General features: G+C 42.9%; 1 protein-coding gene across 2 annotated transcripts in view; it reads right to left on the bottom strand.

The window, feature by feature from the left end:
* The window catches only part of LOC145411192 (adenosine deaminase-like), a 71,607-nt gene that overhangs the window by 37,103 nt on the left and 11,951 nt on the right, over positions 1-22,553 (bottom strand). For both annotated transcript variants that reach the window (XM_080281251.1, XM_080281252.1), the window contains exon 2: positions 1,021-1,082. In XM_080281251.1, coding sequence (XP_080137377.1) covers positions 1,021-1,082 — 62 coding nt within the window. The remainder of the gene's footprint in view (positions 1-1,020; positions 1,083-22,553) is intronic.

The raw sequence follows: 22,553 nt of genomic DNA, 5'->3' as shown, positions 1-22,553 counted from the left end.
ATTCATATCGCTTTAATATTGACCTAGTTTGCATCAATGACATAAGAGAACACTGAGGTGTAAAGTGCAGAATAAATACCTGAGGATGAGACGTTAAGAAACCTCCAAAGCCACTAATAATACGACCCTGGACTTGTACATTTCCTCTCCTCAGTCTGGAACGCCTGCTAACTGACTAACTACGGTATAATTTCATGTTGCATATACAAAAAAATATCTCTATTCACATCATCATCATCATCTCTATCCTCCTTCTCCTCCTTACCATTATCATCTCTATCCTTCTCCTAATCCTTATGATCATCTCTATTCTCCTCCTCCTAATCATCATCATCATCTCTATCCTTCTCCTCCCCCTCCTTTTTATCATCATAATCATCTCTCTTTTTTCCTTCTCCTCTTTATCACCATCATCTTCTCTATCCTTCTCCATCTCCTCCTCCTTCTCCTCCTCCTCTTCTTCTTCTTCTTCCTCCCCCTCCTCATCATCATCATGTCTATCACTCTCCTCCTCCTTATCATCATCATCATCATCAATACAAGTGTACTGCTGAACAAAGGCCTGCAACTAACTCCATTCATATAGAAGCATAGTTATTCATTTGGGATACACACGATTCCTTGGGTCATGCAACACATAAATTCAGCATTCTTTCCCTTGTGTTCTACAGTGAAATGCACAGCCAGTTTTGTTTTTTCCTTTATCAGAATTGTGAATAAAAAATGAAAAATCACCACAAGTCCAGAATACTGAACCACTCTAAGCCAAAAATACCTTTCGAAAATCTTGCTGTCACAACTAAGCTTTGTGTACAGTATATGAATATGCCTGTACGTATGTAGAGTATGTATGTATGTATGTGTGTGTGTGTTCGTGTGCGTGCGTGCCTCGAGTGTTTTGCGTGATAAAGATAGCACAGTACCACTGAAAAATCAACTCCTCCCTGTTCTCCATAACACAATCTCAGGAAGAATGAAAATATCAAAACCTGTGAAAGTACAAAACATTATGTACATTACCTCATCACCTCCCAGATGGTCTCAGGCCGTATTGCTCCATCCAGGTGTACGTGCAGCTCCACCTGTACACCAGAAATACGTACATCAACAATTATGCACATTAGTACCAAGACGTGTACTGTGCCTCAAGGAATACGTAAAAACAAAATTAATATGAAAAGTACAGTACATCAAAGTATGAGAGAGAGAGAGAGAGAGAGAGAGAGAGAGAGAGGGGGGGGGGGTATCAGTAGCCTGGTCAGCAGAAATAAAACTACCATAACAGCCACTAGCCTACCACAGTCATCACAACTACCACCATCCCTCTATCATCACCGCTACCACAACTACCACCATCCCTCTATTATCACCCATACCACAACTACCACCATCTATCATCACCCCTACCACAACAACCACCATCCCTCTATTATCACACCTACCACAACTACCACCATCTATCATCACCCCTACCACAACAACCATCATCCCTCTATTATTCCCAAACCACCACCATCACTACCACAAACAAAAGCACAATAATAACACAAACCCCTAATCACACACAAACACATCCATCTCCAAAGCAATAACTAAAAAATAACAATAAAGGAATACACCTAAAAATAATTATGCCTGATCATCTTCCTTCGAACATGGATGACAATTAATTCTGCTCGTAAGCTCTTGCCATCTGTCGGCTTTACGAAAAAAAAAATAAAATAAAATAGTGAGTTTAGGAGAAAGATATTTGCTACGCCATATGGTGGATTGATACTGGCAAAGACTGAGATAGATAGATATACATGGAGTAAGACTGATAGATAGATATATAGATAGATAGATTGATAATGGATAAAAAGAAATAGGCAGACCGAGAGAGATAGACAGATAAGTGGATGGGTAAATAAAGACAGATGGATAGGAAGATAAATATACAAATACGAGAGAGAGAGAGAGAGAGAGAGAGAGAGAGAGAGAGAGAGAGAGAGAGAGAGGACGTCTGGCAATAAACAAAGACTCATTAGTTTCATCATTGCAACTCGTGCGTCACTTAGCAACACAACAAATCGTATTCTCGGGAGGCGCCCTAACACCTCCTCTTTAGCGATTTATTTTTGGATCCTGCTAGCTGACATAATTTTGTACCTTAGCTTATGCAGGTTATGGCCATATTAGAATGATTTAAGAGGCACAGAAGATGGTAAAGTATAATAAGCAGAATAAATTGCTTAGGAAAAGGTGTTGCGGAGTTTCCATAACTGACGAGAATGCGAGTCAATATTCAGAACAGGTGGAAGTGGCTTAATTTCCTTTTTCTATTTCCTCTACTACACTGCCCTTCAGACTCAATTCTCCCCCCCCCCTTCTCTCTCGCTCTCTCCTCAGCAATCATTTCGCCACAAAACACTTCCTCTAACTTTCATTCCCTTACTTTCTACACTTCCTTTTAAGGTCACTGACTCGCTCAATCTCTATTTTTCTCAATTCACGTCCTGCTCATTTACTTTTTCTGCAATTCTTTTAGGGTGTCTTACTCTATCGAATTTCATGACTCTCTCTCTCTCTCAATGAATTCCTCCTAGCATCCTCACGTGTTCACCAATTCTCTAACAACCATTTTCTTCTCTTTCGTCCTCCCACGTCTGCCGGCTTCTCTCTCCCCCCTCCTCTCTCTCTGTCATTGCCCTCACCACCATCACACATTCTCATCACCACCACCACCACCAACACGTATGCATTCCAAATCTACCCTTACCCAATCCTACCTTTACCTTGCTTCCATCATCATCATTATTCCTATCTTCCTCATCCTTCCATCTCCGTTATATACATCCTCCTTCTCCTCTTCTTTTCTTCTGCTTCTGCTGCTCCTGTTCCTCCTTCTACTCCTCGTACCTCCGTTACCCCCCCCCCCTTCTTCCACATCATGATCATCATCATCATCATCATTACCCGTGTCAGCCAACTGGTGGTACAAAATATCTCTTCCAACCTTCCTTCCCTCTGACCTGCTGCATGTCTACCTGGTCCACTGGCACTCTCTCACCACTCCAATTCAAGACTGTCACTCAATTTTCTTTGCTGTCTCCAGTAGCTATCTCTTTTCCATGACTTTCACACATGGTTTTCTGTATTTTCACCTCGTCAACCCGAGAATTACTTTTATGACTGGAGTATAATATTTTCTTACCACCATACAATTCTGTTTATTTGGGGGTACCTAACAGTGAAGGGATTAGATAAGCCTATAGCTAACTTTTCCCACTCGCAGACTTCCAAGCTGACTATAACAGTTTAGTGATGGTTGCTGATGTTGTTGAGTAACCCTAGTCAGTTTCATAAGCAGACCCATCAACCGCAGGCAAGCAATGACCCTTACAGGTCCGTCCCATGCAGTGGTATACTGTAAAATGACGTTCTTTGGGTGCAGGTATAAACCGGAGATTTTACTTTTTTCCATATTATTCTCCTAACGAAGAAGCTCAAGTGTTATCCCACACTGTTACAGCTTCTTTGTACCCCACATCACCGGCGTAGATTTATTCTGATTACCGGGGGGAAGGGTGGCTGACTGCTGCGACTAAAGAGTACCCAGATGTAGAGAAAAATACGGTCACCGCAGAGGGAAGAAAACTGATGAAGCTGTTTGTATATAAACTGCATGTGCCCAGATGTCACGTTAGGTAGCATGTGGACAGGAAAAGTAGCACAATTTATTACTTATAAGTAAATCTTGCATCACTGCATCATTACACCGGAGCTCGTATTTACAATTAAGTTTCTGGTTTGGTTCGTTACATTTTCTGAGATCATATTTATTTTCTTTTGCTTCAATTTTTTTTTATTAATAACTGCATATTCAATGCAGTCAATATTCTGAGGGTAACAGTAGTTTTTACTTTCTTTTTTTTTCTAGATTATTGGAACTGTTGGGAGAGGGGGGAGGATGATTACGCATGATGTCCCTTTTTGACCCAGGTGCAGCTACATCCCCCCAGGATCTACGCCACTGACTTATAAATTGCTCGAATATTAAAACACCTCACTGTGCGATTATGCCTCCTATTTTCCCTCCAGTAAGATGGTTAGCTACTTAACTGTCCTTAGCAATTAATTTCTGGATATGGCTGGTAAACATCCTCCTGTACATTGTCTACGCAGAGTACGGCAATGTTAGAAGGATTTATATACCACAGAACAAGTCAGTATGGTGTTATAAGCGAAATAAGTCGCTTAGGAAAAAGTATTAAGGAACTCTCTTAACCGATGAGAATACAGGCCTTGGTACCCTCAGACGGTTATAATACGCTCAAAAAGGCCGTCTCTATGAAAAATGATTAAAACCAGCCTCCATTACCACCTCCACTATATAATAATAAATCCATTTTCTCCTTGCTGCCGCTAGACGATATTACTAAGCTCTGGAAGGGCCTATCGTACTGAAGAGGTTAATCCAGGTTCACTGCTATGGGGCTGATTAAAGTTTTATTGTGGAAGGTTTAGAATTATGGCTATTTCATGTTGTGTTGCCTTCACGCCATTATTTCTCTTTATTCCTAACCCACTGATTTCTTTCAGTAACGCCCCCTTTCCCATCCTATATTTGTCTAAAAATGCACGATCCGTTTATATGCTGATATCTAAGGAAACACACACACACACACACACACACACATTCTCGAGCGCATTCGTGTTCCTCATGCGGCCTTACGGATATCAGCCTACTCCATGTATGAACAGTAGTCATCACCATGTGCGATGTTTTGCACCGTTCTGGGAACCCCCCGATAAGGACTGGCCGTGACAGAGCCGCCTCCAGGCTATCTGTGCCCTCACTACGGTACCTCGCTTACTCAGCCACTCCTCTTCCTCCTCTCTTAATTATGCAGGGTCCACTGTCACTCCTCTTACTCTTCTTTCTTTTTTTCTTTTTTAACAATATACTGTCTACTCTCACTCCTCTTCCCCTTCCTCCTTTCTAACTATATAGGGTCGACTGTCAATCCCCTTTCTCTTCTATTGTTACTCCTCCTCCTCTTCCTTCTCTCTCAACTATACATACTGTTACTCCTCTTCCCTTTCTCTCAACTATATATATAGTACTGTCACTCCTCGATATATTATACTGTCACTCCTCTGTATATAAAGTCTACTGTCACTCCTCTTCCTCCTCCTTCTCTCTCAACTGTATAATTATACTGTCACTCCTCTACTGTATATATAAAGTTTACTGTCACTCCCTCCTCCTTTTCCTATTCTCACTGACAGTGACACTCCCCTTTCTCTTTCTTTTCCTGCTTTCCTAACTACGGTTTCAAGTGTCATTTCTCTACCTTTTCCATTTCACAAGTAAATAAACAGTATAATACGGTATATACTCTAACTCATAGCCACTCCTCTTCCATTACACAATATATAACTGTCTCTCATTTGTTACGCCTCTTCCTCTTCTTTCTGTCTTAACTATGTACTGTTCTGGTCTCTTCTTCCATAACTACCACACATACGTAAGCTCTCCCTCTTCCACCACTATCTTCAGTATCGATGGTAAACACTTTTCTTGGCATTTTATTTGTGATCACTTTCAACACGACTATACCGTCACACTGTACAATATTCATCTTTATCCAGTCAGCAATTCCACAATATACAGATGTACTCGTATTATGTACATCAATAAACAGATAGATATAGATAGACAGACACGAACCTATTTCCCACACCCTGGTCAGGTACTGGAATCACTATCTACCTACCTGTCTATCCATCTATCTATACATAAAACATACCTATATATAAATCATGGTCACCTAAAACATTCCTGTCATAAGAACATATTCCGGGATTCCACTTTAATTGGCCTACAATTAACAACACACTTCTCCAGTCTTCACATACGCACTACGACCTTCATAAAAAAAACTTCACTGCATACACCAAAATATACACAATGCCTTTCACAAACTTCCTGATTCACCTAATCATAAGCCTTCTCCAATTCAACGAAAGTATCATGCAGTTGCTAATCCTCTGCCAAATAAAGCATTTCAAGGCTAACGTTATCATTGCACATATCTGATTTCCCGTGTGTGTGTGTGTGTGTGTGTGTGTGTGTGTGTGTGTGTGTGTGTGTGTGTGTGTGTGTGTGTGTGTGTGTGTGTGTGTGTGTGTGTGTGTGTGTGTGTGTGTGTGTGTGTGCGTGCGTGCGTGCGTGCGTGCGTGTGTGTGTGTGTGTGTGTGTGTGTGTGTGTGTGTGTGTGTGTGTGTGTGTGTGTGTGTGTGTGTGTGTGTGTGTGTGTGTGTTGCCTTTTATCTGATTCCTTTATGGAACCCATTGTCCTTTTAAATCCACCCTGCTCCTCACCTATCTAATCTTCTGATATGCTGCTCTCCTTCATAAAAATACCACTTACATGAGAGGATATAGCCAAAAAATATAGACAACAAAACATACATTACGTTAATACAATCTACACTTTGTTTACACTTTAGGTGCAGAACGATACCTTAATTCACCTGGAGGTTAATTCAGTCTTATAATTTTGATACAGTGACTTTATATTAAGCACACAATCTCCATGTTGCACAACTCTCTGTGACACCAGCTGCATTATGTGAGTTTTTGAAATCCTTGCCAATATTATTCAACGTCAAGAGGGGAGATATTTATGTTGTCAGGCTCTAAGGCTTGTATTCTCGTAGGTTAAGAAAGCTCGCTAACACCTCTTCCTTGGCGATTTATTTTTGGATAGAGGTGGTTAACGTCCTTTTGTATGTTATTAATGCAGAGTATGGCGATATTGAAAGGGTTAATGTAGCACAGAATGGGACAGTAAGGGCGCCCCCACACCAATGTCGGAAATGAATATATTCTGACGCAAACTGTCCGATCGTTAAGGTCGGAGTTACAGCTGGATTATGAACACTTCATTTCATTTGGTCACGTTCTGGTCAATCCATTTCTCACTGTTAGACATGACGCAGGTAGCAGTGAGAAGCATTAGGGTAAGAATGTGACCCACTGAAACCAGGTGTTCTTATTCCAACATTACTCCTAACGTACATCATCGGACAATGCGCCTCAGAATAAGTCTGGTTCCGGCCTTGGTGTGGCGGCGCCTAAGGTGTTATAAACAAAATAAATTGCTAAGAAAAAGGTGTTACGGAGCTTCCTTAGCCGACGAGAATATGGAACCGAGAGGAAGTAGACCGGAACCCTACAATATTTCTCATAATTATTCTACTCTTTTCACTTGGCCTAAAACTGCTGTCTCTCCATCTTGAATTCTGACTTCTGGCAATACATTAACACTAGGATATGACGCTGGTCACGAAGAAGTGCTGTGGTGAGGATGCAGAGCCGTAGTATTTATTGTTCTTGTGTAAGACTGAGGTACCGTGAAAAACGATGCATAATGGTGAAAATCTGGGCTAAGTTAACGCGGAAAGAGTATGCCTTTTTGTGGAAATTAAAGTTTGAATAACGACGATGATGACAATGCTGCTGATGCTGCTGATGACGATGCTGCTGCTGCTGATGATGATGATGATACACACCATTAGTTATGTTCGTAATTTTGATCTGTTTACCATGATTATATGCCCAAGTTACAAGAGAGTAAGGTAGAGAGGAGGGAGAGTACAGTGTTAAGGGTGAGGGGAGAGGGAGGACACAGTGTCCGGGGTGAGGGGAGGAAGTGGAGGAAGGAGGGTAAACTGTTCGGGGTGAAGGAAGAAGGAAGGTAAATTGCTCGGCGTGAAGGGGGGAAGGGGGTAGAGTGATCAGTCGCCGGGAAAAATGTGGATCAAGCTTGCGTCATTCCGAAGGTACTGATCAATACTAGGACATTTTTTTTGCCATATCCTTGTTGATCATCAAACGATTTAGTTTTCCGTCAGGGAAGGCAAGGGATGTGAAGTGCTTAAAAAAAAATAATAATAAACTCTCTGACTCCAACTTATTTTATTTTACTCTTCCTACGGCCAGACAAGTACACTCAGCCTGTAAACAATCGTAAAGGTGTAAAAATAAAATCTGTTGTCCCTAAATGTTCAACCTCTCGAAAGCTTACAGAATCTTCACAATTCTGAAAGGACTGTAATCGTACACTTTCCGTTCTCAACGCAGCTAAAACCTATTACATCAACATTTTGTACTTACATCTTCGTTTACTGATGAGCTTAACCCTTTCAGCCCAAGAACGTCATTTTTAGTTTATTCATGCTACTGCCAGCTACTTTATTCAGCTGTCCGTTGAATAATACGTCTGGAAATGGCAAAAATAAACAAACACGCTATCATACTCACGGGGCTAAGCCATACCGTAACCTACTGCACTATCATTTTATATTTCCATTTTCATTTACTCAAGGCCTTAAACCTCGATGTAAGTGTAAAAAAAATATATATATGCCGTTAGTTACCCAAAGGTTCAATGAAACTGGAACCAAGCGACGTTTCTGTTTCACCGCGTTTGTTTTTTTGCGTAGCTGAATATTACGATACTGAAATTGCCGAGAGGATCACATTCTTCATCCTGTTTCAGAATTTACAGGAAATATATTACTATCACAATTTAACGTCGATACACATTTCTTATCAGATCTTTTCATCCTGTGTTTTAGATTTTACTATTGGAAAATCTATTACTATTACAATCTGACATCAATACACACATTTCTTCACACTTTTTCGTCCTGTGTTTAAGAATTAACGAGAAAATCTATTGCTATCACAACGTCAATACACACATTTCTTACCACATCTTCCCGTTCTGTTTGAGAATTTACTACAAGAAAATCTATTATTATCACAATTTAACATCGATTCACACATTTCTCCCGCTTCCTCAGAGTTACCAGAATCATGGAGAACAAGCCTTTGTCTGATACCTCCCTGTGAAGCAACAATGAACATTCCAGTGTGTATTCCTTTAATGTCACCGCACGAGGACTGCCTTGGTAAGCTGAGAGATAAGAAATATAATACCATGCTCCTATTAAAAAACATATACTGCACACACACACACACACACACACACACACACACACACCTCATGTATGCTAATGTCTCATGCATGAAATGTTTACCTGTGCCGTATTTTTTTTTTCTATGCGTCTTAATACATCACCTGTATGAGAGTTTCGCGTGCTTACTTTCTTTCGTTATTTCTGCTCGTACTTCAGCACTGTCTATCTATCTATTTATCTCTCTATCATCTATCTATCTATCTTATCACTCAATGGCCGAAAGACATTGAGTAACATCGGGAACTCGAAACCTGTAAAATCCTTAGGGAAAAAAATATAGATCTTACATTGGGTAATTTTGCAGGGTTGGGTTATCAGTGACGGAATGTAGATGGAATGCTTGCAGGCTTATCAGGTCTTAACACCTTTATACCACCGACTCTTTCAGGTGGGGAATGCAACCCAGTGCGTGTGGGTGTTATCGCTATGATGACGAGTGCAAGGTCATGCAACGGGAATGGGACGGATTGATAACAGGAATATAGGACTGGTAGATAATATGGATTGAGGAAAGGTAGATAAGGATAATGAAGGATGGGTAGATACAGCAATATGGATACATGTGGAGAGGTAGATAATGTGGAAAATAAAGTTGTGGTAAATAATATGGATAATGATGGAAGGGTAGATGATATGGATATGCAAGGAAGGGTTGGTAACAGGGATAAGGAAGCGAGGGTAGGTAACAGGGATAAAGAAGGAAGGGTAGATAAAAGGGATAAAGAAGGGAGGGTAGATAACGGGGATAAAGAAGGGAGGGTAAATAATAAGGATAAAGAAGGACGGGTACATAACAGAGATAATGAAGGGAGGGAGGACAAATGGGAAGGCTTGACACGCAACAAAAGTAAAGAGGAACGAAGTAATCTGACACACGACCACCTTCGCCGACCCCCTACGATATCCAGTGAAACAGTTCGCTCAGGACAGGTAGACAGTCTTGCATGGTAGGAAGGGAAATTTACATACGATCAAATTTATGGGATAACTAAGACTCTCTCTCTCTCTCTCTCTCTCTCTCTCTGGTAGCTCAATGGCAGAATAAGACAATACTATGGCCCTGCATCCTTTCCATGGCACTTCTTTGAGACTGCCACGACATTCCAGTGTTAATCTTTTGTTACAACTCAGTATTCAAAGTGAAGAGGCAGCAATTTTAGGCAACGTTAGAGTAAAAAGAGTATAGTTTCTAGACTGGTTTTGTTTTTGCAGAAAGGTCAGTGTAGAATTTCCCCATGAGTAAGAGGTAATACAGCCACCTAACTCGACAATACGGCCCCAAAGTCGGACGTCATTTATTGGAGGACCAAAACATGATGGCTTGGCAAACGCGTAACCTTTGTTGATACCGTGACGCTTCTCCAGACACCCCGATAATCCCGCTAGATACGGCCTAACAAACAATGGTACACAGATAAGATAAGCACCGCTGTAAGGCGTAACCATCGTAACTGATACGGACGTATTTTCATGTTTTTAATTCATTAATTCCATGAGTCTCCCCTTAAGTATTCCTAACAGTGGAACTAACCACACTGGCGAGCCAACATCTGCAAGCAAATGCATGACATTTCCCAAAATCTGCTTCTGGTACAGATTCCTCTTATGGGCTATATTCATGATCCGTTTTCTCTTCAGCATATAACAGATTTGAGGGCACGTTCGAACCGAACTCGCTCCATACCGGTACCGTAATCACGTTAAATTGAAACAGCACAAGTGTCTATAGTGAACTGTTGTTCTGGCGTCTCGCAGTCCTGATAAGATCATTTTACACGATTTGGTTTATAAAATCAAATTTACATAGCAAATCGAAAATTTAAGAACGGTGCTTCGAGATGGGCCAAGGTACACGCACGGTAAGTTTCTGCACGTCAATCGCCACGGAAACATGTGCGTGAGGGCGTGGCAATGAGCGATGGTAAGAAGAACGAGAACATGACACCAAGAAGAAAGAAAAACCATCACTTCCCCTTTATGAAATTTAACATCATGTTCCCAGAAAAAAAGAATAATAATGTTTTAAAAAATGTTCGGTAACAATGAAATCTGCCAAAAGTGAAACTAATTACATGAGTGTCAAGATTTGAGATTAAGTGATTGTGGTGGTGGTGGTAAATGTGACGGGGTTGGGACGTGATATGACTATGGTTATTTTTCGGTTATGAGTTTTGTGCGTGTGTGTGTGTGTGTGTGTGTGTGTGTGTGTGTGTGTGTGTGTGTGTGAGAGAGAGAGAGAAAGAGAGGGGGGGAGGCAGACCATACTACCGGTGGCACTAACATACAGGATATCGTATGCTGTACATGACTCCAACTGGTTACATCACAATGCTTAACCTCTTCGTCATAACAACCACCACCTCACTCTTCTACTGCCAAACGCCGAGGTTGGAGAGGGACGCCTTCACGCGATGGTACCAATGTAACAGTTGCCTGGCTATACATGTGTCCTTCAACTATTCCCCCATCCCCCAAAAGGAAGGTAATGGAAAGAAAAAAAAAAAAAATATGGAGGGCGGGGGTCAACTTCAGCCTGCAGTCCACGGGGTTACAACTACAAACGCCAAATACGGCGAAAACGCCTTCACGCTCTTCTGCCATTTAAAACTATCCTTACCAAATTATTTTACCCAGTATGGGGATTACAAAGCAAATAAACAAATAAGTAAGTCTACAAGGTCCTCTGTCGAACCTAATACAACCTAGCTTAACCAAATCCCGAAGGTCATCCAGGGTGACCGCCACATAATGTCTCCTCCATCTCTCAGTCATATGCAGCCTAACTTATACTCTGTCTACTCTGATTAGGCGTGAAATTACCGCCTCTCCACCTTGAATGTTGAACTATAACAAGTGATTAACAAGAGAATTTGGTGCTAATCACGAAAAAGCGCAGTGAAAAGGATGCAGAGCCGTAGTACTGTCTTATTCTTCCACTCATTTACAGTAAATACGTTGCAAAGGAACGAAAATCTAAGGAATGTGAAAGTGAACGGATTGTAATAAAATCTAACAATAAAACTCAACATAACCCAGACGAAAATACCACCTAGCACTTCTATCGGCTAACTTCCTCTAATATAACCTAATCTAATATGAACCAACCTAACCTTACCTAGACTAACCCAACTACCCTAACCTAGTCCCAGAGTTTATCCTGGGTAGCTAAGACAAAAATGCCGCCAAGATCGTCCAATATCTAACCTATTTTATTCATATCAATCTTATCCTAACCTATCCTAACGTAACCTAATCTAATCCGAGCTCATCCACAGAGGCAGTGAAAAAAAAAAAAAAAAGCTTTTAAGCTTCCTTATCACCTGATCTAAATATGCAAACCTAATCTAACCTAACTAATCCTAATCAAATGTACCTAAACCCTATCTATGTCTAACCAAACGTTACTGAACAGAACCCAACCAAATAATCTATACAGACCAAACCCAATCTAACTCAACCAAATCCTACTTAATCTACGCAAACCAAACCCAATCTAACCTAACCTAACCAAACAATTTAACTTACTCTAACCTGATCCTAATTTAATCTAATCTAAGCTAACCTAACCCCGTAATTTACCCTGGGCAGTGCGGAGGAAAAAAATACCAAGTTCCTCTACCTAGCCTAACCTAACCTAATTCCAGATAATAAAAAACAAGAATCTCCTAATACCTGCCTAGCCTAACCTATGAAGAAAATGCCTTGAAGCTCCTCTACCAACCTACCTTAACCTCATTTCCCCTACTCTAAACTAACCCAACCTAACACAATGCCTGGTCTCACCTATCCTAACCTATCTAATCTAACACCCACCCCTATCTACCACGGCCACCCTATCTAAACCTAACCAAATTTAACAACCTAACCTAATCAACCCTAACCTAGATTAACAACCTAACATATCCAAAGCTAATATAATCCAACAACCTAACCTACCCAAACCTAGTAATCCAACAACCCAACCTAATCTAACATAATACCCTACTTTAATCCATTATAATCTAAGCCTAACCTACCCAAACCTAACAATCTAACAACCCAACCTAATCTAACTTAACTGTAACCTCTCCTAATCTAACTTAATAACCTACCTTAACCCACTGTAATCACAGTCTCACATATCCAAACCTAACAATCTAACAACTCCAACCTAATCTAACTTCCCACAGTTCTTTCAGTGTAGCAGTGGCAAAAATACCCCCGAGCTTCTCTGTGGAGTATTCCTGTGAGGTTAGGAAGCTTATAAACTATCTATCTATCTATCTATAGCCCGACGCCCTAATCCCGCAAAGGGTGGCCGCAGACAAAACGCCTCCAAGTCGCGCTGTCACCCAGCATTTGACTACCCTCCCCCCAACTCACTCCCCCCTCCCTCATATACCTCTAAACTCCATCCCTCCACCTCATCCTCGGTCTACTCCTTCCTCTCCCCCCCTCCACATCACCTACATACACCCTCTTAATCAGTCCTTCATTCTCCATTCTGTCCACATGTCCAAACCACCTCAGTGTATTTCTCTTTATCTTCTCAGCTTATAAACACCTGTTCTTAATCGATTTATTGCTATTCATCGCCGTTATTACGTATTTGCATGTTATTCACGCAATCAAAGTTGACATTAAAAATATATAAGAAGCAAAAAAGAGGATATTAAAGGGTAGTTTGGAAAATAAATCGCTAACGAAGAGGCGCTAGGGAGCCTGACGAGAATCTGACCCTCTATCACAGCTCCTCTACTCTCTCTCTCTCCCACCACCTTGCCTCACTCTTCATTTTTTTTTTTTTTTTAGGCAAGACCTGGAAGGAAGGGAAATGCCAGAGAGAATGGAGTACATTTTTTTTTTTACTTGATTTGACAAGATAGTTGGTGTGTGAGTGTAATGAGTGTTTTCCTTATCGATGTTTTTTGTTATGATGCTGCTTGTGTGTGTGTGTGTGTGTGTGTGTGTGTGTGTGTGTGTGTGTGTGTGTGTGTGTGTGTGTGTGTGTGTGTGTGTGTGTGTGTGTGTGTGTGTGTGTGTGTGTGTGTGTGTGTGTGTGTGTGTGTGTGTGTGTGTGTGTGTGTGTGTGTGTGTGTGTGTGTGTGTGTGTGTGTGTGTGTGTGTGTGTGTGTGTGTGTGTGTGTGTGTGTGTGTGTGTGTGTGTGTGTGTGTGTGTGTGTGTGTGTGTGTGTGTGTGTGTGTGTGTGTGTGTGTGTGTGTGTGTGTGAGAGAGAGAGAGAGAGAGAGAGATGACTTGCCCTTTCACCTCATTCCACAGCAATTCTTCTTCCCGCACAAACTTCCCCTCAACATTCCCCCATCTACACTTTCCCTTCCCCTCTACACTTCTCTTCCCTTTCCACCCACCTTCCCCCTTACATGCCCTTCCCCTCCAAGTAACCTTTTCCACTGACATCCCTCCTCCCATTCACTCTCCCCGATCCCTTCCCACCTACATGCCCCCTTCCACCTCCTCCCACCCACTTGGTCTTCTTACTCTCACTCCCTTCCCACCTGCACATACTCTTTCCCCTTCCTCCCTCCCCACCCACATTCTCCCTTCCCACCCGCACCCTTTCTTACCTGCACTCCTCCTCCACACCTACACACTCCACCTTCCCACCCGCACCCCACCTTTCCACCCACACCCTCCCTTCCTTTCGCCCCCTTCCCACTTCCTCCCCCCTCCAATCCACACCTACACACTCCCCCTTCCACCCCCACCCCAACTTCCCACTCACACCTTCCCTTCCCACCTACACTCCTCAACTACACTTCCCCTCCACACCTACACGCCCCCCTCTCCATACCAACACCCCACCTTTCCACCCACATGCCACCTTCTCACCTATATTTCCCCTCCCCCCCCGCTCCCCGTCTTCCCACCTGCACTCCCCGTTCCCACCCACACATTTTTACCCAGTGCTGGTTTGGTTATCTGATTGTTACGGACAGGCTTTACTTTGTGCCCGTCCACCCCACAAACTCAGCGGGACTCGAACCCATGTCAGAACGTCCTCCCAACCAAAATCTAATGAATCTCCTAACCTGAAGAAACTCAACCAAGCCATCAAGTCGCCAGTCCCACCTATTTGTTTCTCCATCTTACCCATTCCCCCTTCCCCTATCTACCACTCCATCCTTCCATTCCATCCACTCTCCCTCCTCCTCTTCACACCTATTCCCCCTCCTCCCCCTTCCCGTAATATCCATCCTCCCCTCTCCTCTTCCCACCTATTCCCCACTCATTCACACCCTTTCTCCCTGTTTCCCTTTTTCCATAAGTTCCCCCTCTCCCCCTTCTCCTTCCTCCTCTTTACATTTATTCCCTCTCCTTCTCCCCTTTTCCCCCAGTTTCCCTCTTTTCCCCTAAGTTCCCCCTCCTCCTCCTCCTTCCCTTTCCTCCCACTCTCCCTCCCTCTCCCCCCCCCCATCCCTTCAGTGACTGGACAAATACCAACAACTCTTGGTCATAAAAACATTCTATTTTATCAGCATGGCAACACAACATTCTTTCTTTACGGCTGACTATCTCTCTCTCTCTCTCTCTCCGTTCTGTGTACTGTAGGATAGGTTTCATCTCTTTCGTATCAGGTTGGGTTAGTTTATTAGTTAATCTGTTAGGGTAGGCTAGGTTAAGACTGGTTAAGTTGGTTGGAATAAAAATGAAAGAAGGAAAGAAAGAAGGAAGGAAAGAAGAAAGGAAGGAAGGATAAAAAGAAAAAGGGAAGGAAGAACGAAAGAACGAAAGAAAAAGAAGAAAAAGACAAAGAACATGAGAGAAAATTGGAAGAAAAATCATCCGGGTAAAATCCAACTTAGCACGTACTTAAAAAACGGTGTACAGAATGAAAATCTACAGCCTCTTCTTTGCCTACTCTTCCACTTGGGCGAGTATATATTCCCGTCGAGCACGCAGGTTCCCTAGCAACTCTTCCTTAGCGATTTACTTTTGGATAGGGCTCGTTAATGTCGTTCTGTACGTTATTTATGCAGCGTATGGCGACTCTGGAAGGATTTATGTAACACAAAAGAGGACTGTAAGGTGTAGAAAGCAAAATAAATCACTTAGGGATACGGTGTTAGGGAGCTTCCTTAACCCACGGGAATGAGCCTTGTTCTGCCAATCTCTTCAAAACATGGACTAACAAACAATTATCTTCCCAGTTCCGTCTGAAGAAAATTTACAACTGGCAAAAAAAAAAAAAAAAAAAAAAAAAAAAAAAAAAAAAGCCTATAATAATGTATGTGTTTCAGATGGTTCGATTTTTCCGCATCGTATTCGTCCAACTTTGAGAAGATACTTATTTTTTCTATACGGTTTTATTTTGATCTTGCCATTGTGCCATTTGTTTTAAACTGGACTAAAATTTTCCTCTCATCCTAAATGCTGAGCTGTAACAATAAATTAACACAAAAATATGGTGCTAGTCACGAAGAAGTGTTATGGAGAGTATACAAAGCCACATTACTCTTTCTGCCACTGACGAAGTAAGCTGCAAATAGGGCGAAACACTGGGCCAAGTTAAAGTGAAAAGAGTATACCAGATAATGATACACAGGTTGGCGCAGACCTCTTGAAATGAAATGGTTAATGAAGGCTATATAACTCGTGTGAAAAAAAAAAAACTATAAGCTGAAAAATAATCATCTGGATACAACAAGAATAAAAATGGAGTCCTCGGGGTGAAAGGGAGAAGCATTCATTCTTCATTCGCCTCCCTCCTTCCCTCCCCTCAAAAAAAAAAAAAAAAAAAAAAAAAAAAAAAAACACAATTATAAAACGATGAACATTATGCATAGTAGATAATCAACGTACATGCCAATTATTTCAATATTTTACACGCATTAGCTATTAACTGTGTGTGTGTGTGTGTGTGTGTGTGTAGTAATGTGTGCGTCAATGGTGGCCTGGATGCATCAATGTATGTGTCAGGGAGGGGGAGTGAGCACGTGACTGTGTGTATGTATGCTGTATGCGTAGGCTTGTGTAAGCGAGGTGTACATATGTGCGTCAGCGGTGATCAAGATGCACAGGTGTCTCTATATGTCTATGGATGGGCTGTGTGTGTGTGTGTGTGTGTGTGTGTGTGTGTGTGTGTGTGTGTGTGTGTGTGTGTGTGTGGGCGTGCACGTGAGTCAGCGGTGATCAGGATGTCTTTATGCCAACACGTGTGTGTGTGTATGAGATGAGATGTAGGTGTACATAGATATACTCGTATGTGCGTGTGGTTGAAGATATACATGTGTGCTGGTGTTGGTGTTGCTATGTGAGTTTGTGTGCAGGTGGGGGTATAGGGCCTACTGTACATGTGCTTATCCATATGTCTCTGTATACGCATATATGGAAATACATGTGTGTGTATGTCTGGTGTAGGTGCGTGTGGGTGTACATGTGTGCGTCAGCGGTGGTCAGGATGCCTTTGCCCTTGGCTCATCCCTTAGACCGGTCAGGTGGGAGGGGGGGGGGCTGGGATAAGATGGTATGGGGGAGGGAGAGGGAACGAGGATGGGTAGTTAGAAGAGAGGACAAAATAGGAAAGGAGGAGGAGAAGGAGGATTTTTACACAGGATTACACAGGAAAGCAAACAGCAACAGACCTTATGGTCCTTTCGAGGCTGCTTGTTAGAGAAAACTATGACTACAAGATCTAACTCTACATGCTGAAGGATAAGGAGGAGGAGGAGGGGAAGATATGGGAAGGGGGAGAGAACGAGGCTGGGGAAGTATGGATCTAATGGAGAGGGGAAAGGAGGAGAAGGAGGGGTAAGGGAAGAGGAGGGGAAGCGTTTGGGGGAGGAGAGGGGGAAGGGGGAGGACAAGAATAATATATGAAGGAGGGGGAGGGAACGAGGCTAGGGAGTCAGAAGGGGAGGAGGGATAGGAGATGGGGAAGACGGGAAGGGGAGGTGGGACAGGAGATGAGGAGGGGACGAGAAGGGAAGGGACGAGAAAGAAAGGAATGGGGTAAGGAGGGAAAGGGGGAGAGGAAGGAAGAAGGTCGGGAGAGAAGAGGTGGAGGAAGGGGGAAGGTATGGGGAAGGGAGAGGGAAGGTATGGGGAAGGGAGGGGGAGAGGAAGGTGAAGGAAAATGGAAAGACTGAATGGGTTGAGAGAGAGAGAGAGAGAGAGAGAGAGAGAGAGAGAGAGAGAGAGAGAGTGAATTGGATGATATACTTCGAATAGGTGCGGAGAGGGGAAAGGGGGGGGGACAGAGCGGTAGAAGAAAAAGGAGGGTAAGAATGAGGAGGCGAGAGAAGTACAGGGATGATGAGACGGGATGGGATAAGAGGGAAGGGATATGGTAACAAGAGAGGGAGTGAGAAGGGAAACTAAGCGAGGGAGGGAGGGAGGGGACGGGGTAATGGAGAATACGAGTGAGTAAGTGGAAAAGGAGGAGGAGGAGGAGGAGGAAGAAGACAGGGATTAGACTTTTGAATAGGAGTGAATAGGCTGGGATAACTGCATAATGCCACACAAAAAATATTCTATTGTGGAAAGACCATTCATGGGGATAGGTTTATTATTATTATCATTCTCTCTCTCTCTCTCTCTCTCTCTCTGTAAGTGTCTTGGTGATACGCTAAGTGGGGAACGAGAGGAGAGAGGGGAGTAGGAAGAGATGAGGAAGGGTATGCGCGAGAGGAGTGATAAGGAGGGGTGGATGAGGGGTGGGTGGGTAGGGAAGGGAAATGTGTGTGTGTGTGTGTGTGTGTGTGTGTGTGTGTGTGTGTGTGTGTGTGTGTGTGTGTGTGTGTGTGTGTGTGTGTGTGTGTGTGTGTGTGTGTGTGTGTGTGCGCGCGCGCGTGCGAGAGAGAGAGAGAGAGAGAGAGAGAGAGAGAGAGAGAGAGAGAGGAATGAATGGGTGAGGGAGGGGAGGGATAAATAGCGGAAAGGGAAGCAAGGAATGAAAGGATATGAAACTGAAGAAAGGGGAATAGGAGGGAATGGGTGAATGGGTGAGAGGAGAGGTGGGTGGATGAAAGGGAGGGAATGTGTGAGAGGGTGAGAGGGTGGGGTGAGAGGGAGGGGAAGGTCTGTACTGAATGGAAAATAGGAGTGCAAGGGTTGGGTTGAAAGGGTAAGGGGGACGGTAGGTGGGGAGTGGGTAAGGGTGACGGTGGGTGGGGAGAGGGGGAGGGCAGGGTGGGAGGAAGAAGGGGGGAGTCTGAGTGATGGTGAGAGGAAGGAATCGAAGGAAGAGGGTATAAGGGTGGGAGGAGGAATGGGAGGGGAGGGAGGAGGTACGGGCGAAGGGGGAGGGAAGAGAATAGAGCGAAGGGAGAGGGAATGAAAAGGGAGGGTATGGGGAAGAGATAATAACTAGGGATGTGGGAGTATGACTGAGTGGGGAGGGGAAAAATAAATGGAAGAGGCTGATTTAGGATGATGGAGGGGTGTTGGAAGGGAGGGTGAAGGAAACAGGTGGTGGTGGGGGAGGGGGTGCAGGAGCAGGTGAGGGCAGGGAGGGTGCGTGTATGCGTGGGTGTAGGAAGTGGGTGAGGTAAAAAAAAAAAAAAAAAAAAAAAAAAAAAAAAAAAATCATTGTCAAGGATTTTCCATCATCCCTCTCACACCCCCACCTTGGTTGCCCTCTGCCACTTCTCTCTCTCTCTCTCTATGAAGTTACTTGCTACCGGTATCTTCAACTGGAAACGTCTCTGCGGCGAATAAACATAAATATAAATAAGTACATAAAAAATAAAAAGTGGTGGCAGCAAGAATACAGCAAAAATGATTACCATATTCTCTCCACATCGTTACTTCGACCACGTAGGCAGAGACATGTGGCAACCTCTCCCTCCCCCCTTCCCCTCATTTATTTTAATATTCTTGTAACCGGAGAGGAGATAATTAAGCTGCTGGGAGGATAGTGTATACAAGCAGCTGTCTTACCCACAACAAAAGAAAAGAGAAGGGAAATGGGAAGAGAAAAGATGAAAAAGACGAAAGAAAAGAGAAGATAATGGAGAAAAGGAGAGGAGAGAGAGAAAAGAGAAAGGTGAAAAGGAGAGACAAGCACAAAATACGAAAAGGGAGATGAAAAAACGAGGGAAATATAAGAAAAAAGAAAATGAATAGCGAAGACAAAAAATGAAGAACGAGAAGGAAACAAGAAACGAACACTAAGAAGAAACCTCAGTGACTAAAAGTGTAGTATGGAGAAGGAAAATGTACAGTACCTCAAAAAAGTATCAGAACAACTATGTGGGAAACAAACTGAAAAACCAACGATGTGATCTGAAACACGCCTGAGGTGAACGTATGATTTCAAATCTATCTACCCCTAAGTACGGATACTTTCTTGAGGCACTGTACACAGCCATCTTACAGTGTGTGTGTGTGTGTGTGTGTGTGTGTGTGTGTGTGTGTGTGTAATTCACCGGTCGGTCAGGATCACCTGATGGTCGTGATCGTCAGCATTTTACCCTCCCGGAAGGGAGCTGAGAGCTCATATAGTCCGATCCAAGGGCAAGGCTGTGACCTTCACACACGCACACACCCGTCCCCTTGCTCAAGGGGGACAGTAACCACCCACTTCGTCAGTGAAACTTTTCGCAACCTGAGCGAGGCGCGAACTCCCGTCTACCAGATGGCAAGCGAGAACGTTACCACTGCACCAGCGAGCTGTGTGTGTGTGTGTGTGTGTGTGTGTGTGTGTGAGAGAGAGAGAGAGAGAGAGAGAGAGAGAGAGAATTTTACGAGCAATTAAGAGTCTGTGTTTACGAGTGGGGCGGAGAAAGATGCTACTCCTATTAACCCGAGAGAGAGAGAGAGAGAGAGAGAGAGAGAGAGAGAGAATTTTACGAGCAATTAAGAGTCTGTGTTTACGAGTGGGGCGGAGAAAGATGCTACTCCTATTAACCCGAGAGAGAGAGAGAGAGAGAGAGAGAGAGAGAGAGAGAGAGAGAGAGAGAGAGAGAGAGAGAGAGAAAAAAAAAAAAAAATTGTCCTACAGCTTTATTTCTCGTGGCTCAGAGGGAAAAAAAGGCAATACAGCGACTCTACAGTACATCCATTCCTTGGCACTTCTTCGTGACTACTGTTGCTCCTTTATCTCAATGGCAGAATAGCAATAATACGGCTCTAAATCCATTCCATAACACTTCTTCGTGACTAGTGCCATGTTTTTCTCAATTGCAGAATAAGATAATCATACGGCTCTACATCCATTCCTTAACACTTCTTCGTGACCAGTCATTTTTTATCTGAATAGCAGAATAAGACAGTAATACGGCTCTAATCTACTCTATAACACTTTTTCGTGACTAGCAGTTTTTATCTCAATAGCAGAATGGATCTAGAGCCATAGTAATTTCTTCTGCCACTCAGCTACGTTAAATACGCTACATAAGGATGAAAATCTTGGCATGTTAAAGAGAATGAACTATGTGATTGGCCAATGTCACTTCCACACAAAGCCTTGCATATAACCTACTCAGTCCAAAGAGGCCACTTCCCATGCTGAATCAAAGTGACTGACGATAGCCACATTTAAACAGCGTTGTCACCATACTGAAGTAGCAAACACACACACACACACACACAAACACTCACTCACTCAAGATAAGGACAATCTCTACTCAACTCAACGACAGGATAGTTATCAAATGTGACACAATCTAGCATTTCAGATTTCATGGTCAATTTGCCTATCGAACATATCAAGGTTCAAGTACCTCTAAATTAACAACACACGGTTTTAGACCAGAATACATGCCAGCGCTTTATTTCTAGATGAAGTGTACGAGGTGGTCCGAAAATAGCACTTCAATAGCAACTCATTTGGCGGTACCGTATCTTATGCGTCGAAGGGACGGCTGAGTCTGCTGTTGTAAGCATTGGAAGTAGGACGCTAATGATACAGTACAGACGCAAACAGACAACGCAAACACTGAAGAAATCACTGGGGAGTGGAAAGGGGTGATATATCTGGGCTATCCTGGATATATCTGCTATACATCCCATCCAAGGTATCATAATTATAATCAAAGTCTACGTGAAAGTATTAAACAAAACTAAAATTTACCATATCTTAACGCCATCAGGCCGAGGACGTCATTTTCACGTAATTCGTGCTGCTAAAGGCTTCTCTTTGAAATCCGCTTCCTTATATTACTTTCCCCCCAAACTTCAGCCCACAGTATTTCAAATTCAGCTGCTGTTATTATTTTTTTTAATGAATGGAAGACACCAGCTTGTAAGTCTGGTGTATGGATTTATTTTCTCTATATTTAACTTGTTTTTTCCTTTCCCTGTCCATCTTTATTATTAAAAAAAAAAAAAAAAATCGGTCAGAAAACTCTCCTGTACTAAAATCACTAAAATCACCAGAAAACAGCAAGAGTAACAGGTCAGCATCTTCCTCGTGATGATGAGAATACTACACTCTTTTTACCTTAACCTGGCCCAGATTTTCGTCCCTTGGAGCTTATTTCACGTAGCTCAGTGCAAAATAAAAAATAATACTACCGTACTGCTCTACCTCCTTTCCATAGCACTTCTTCGTGACCAACATCATATTCTAGTGCTAATC

The sequence above is a fragment of the Coenobita brevimanus genome, chromosome 88 (assembly GCF_032717465.1).
Source record: "Coenobita brevimanus isolate Jiangsu-jjx chromosome 88, ASM3271746v2, whole genome shotgun sequence".
NCBI classification, from domain to species: Eukaryota; Metazoa; Arthropoda; class Malacostraca; order Decapoda; family Coenobitidae; genus Coenobita; species Coenobita brevimanus.
This window is presented reverse-complemented; position numbering and strand designations above follow the sequence as displayed.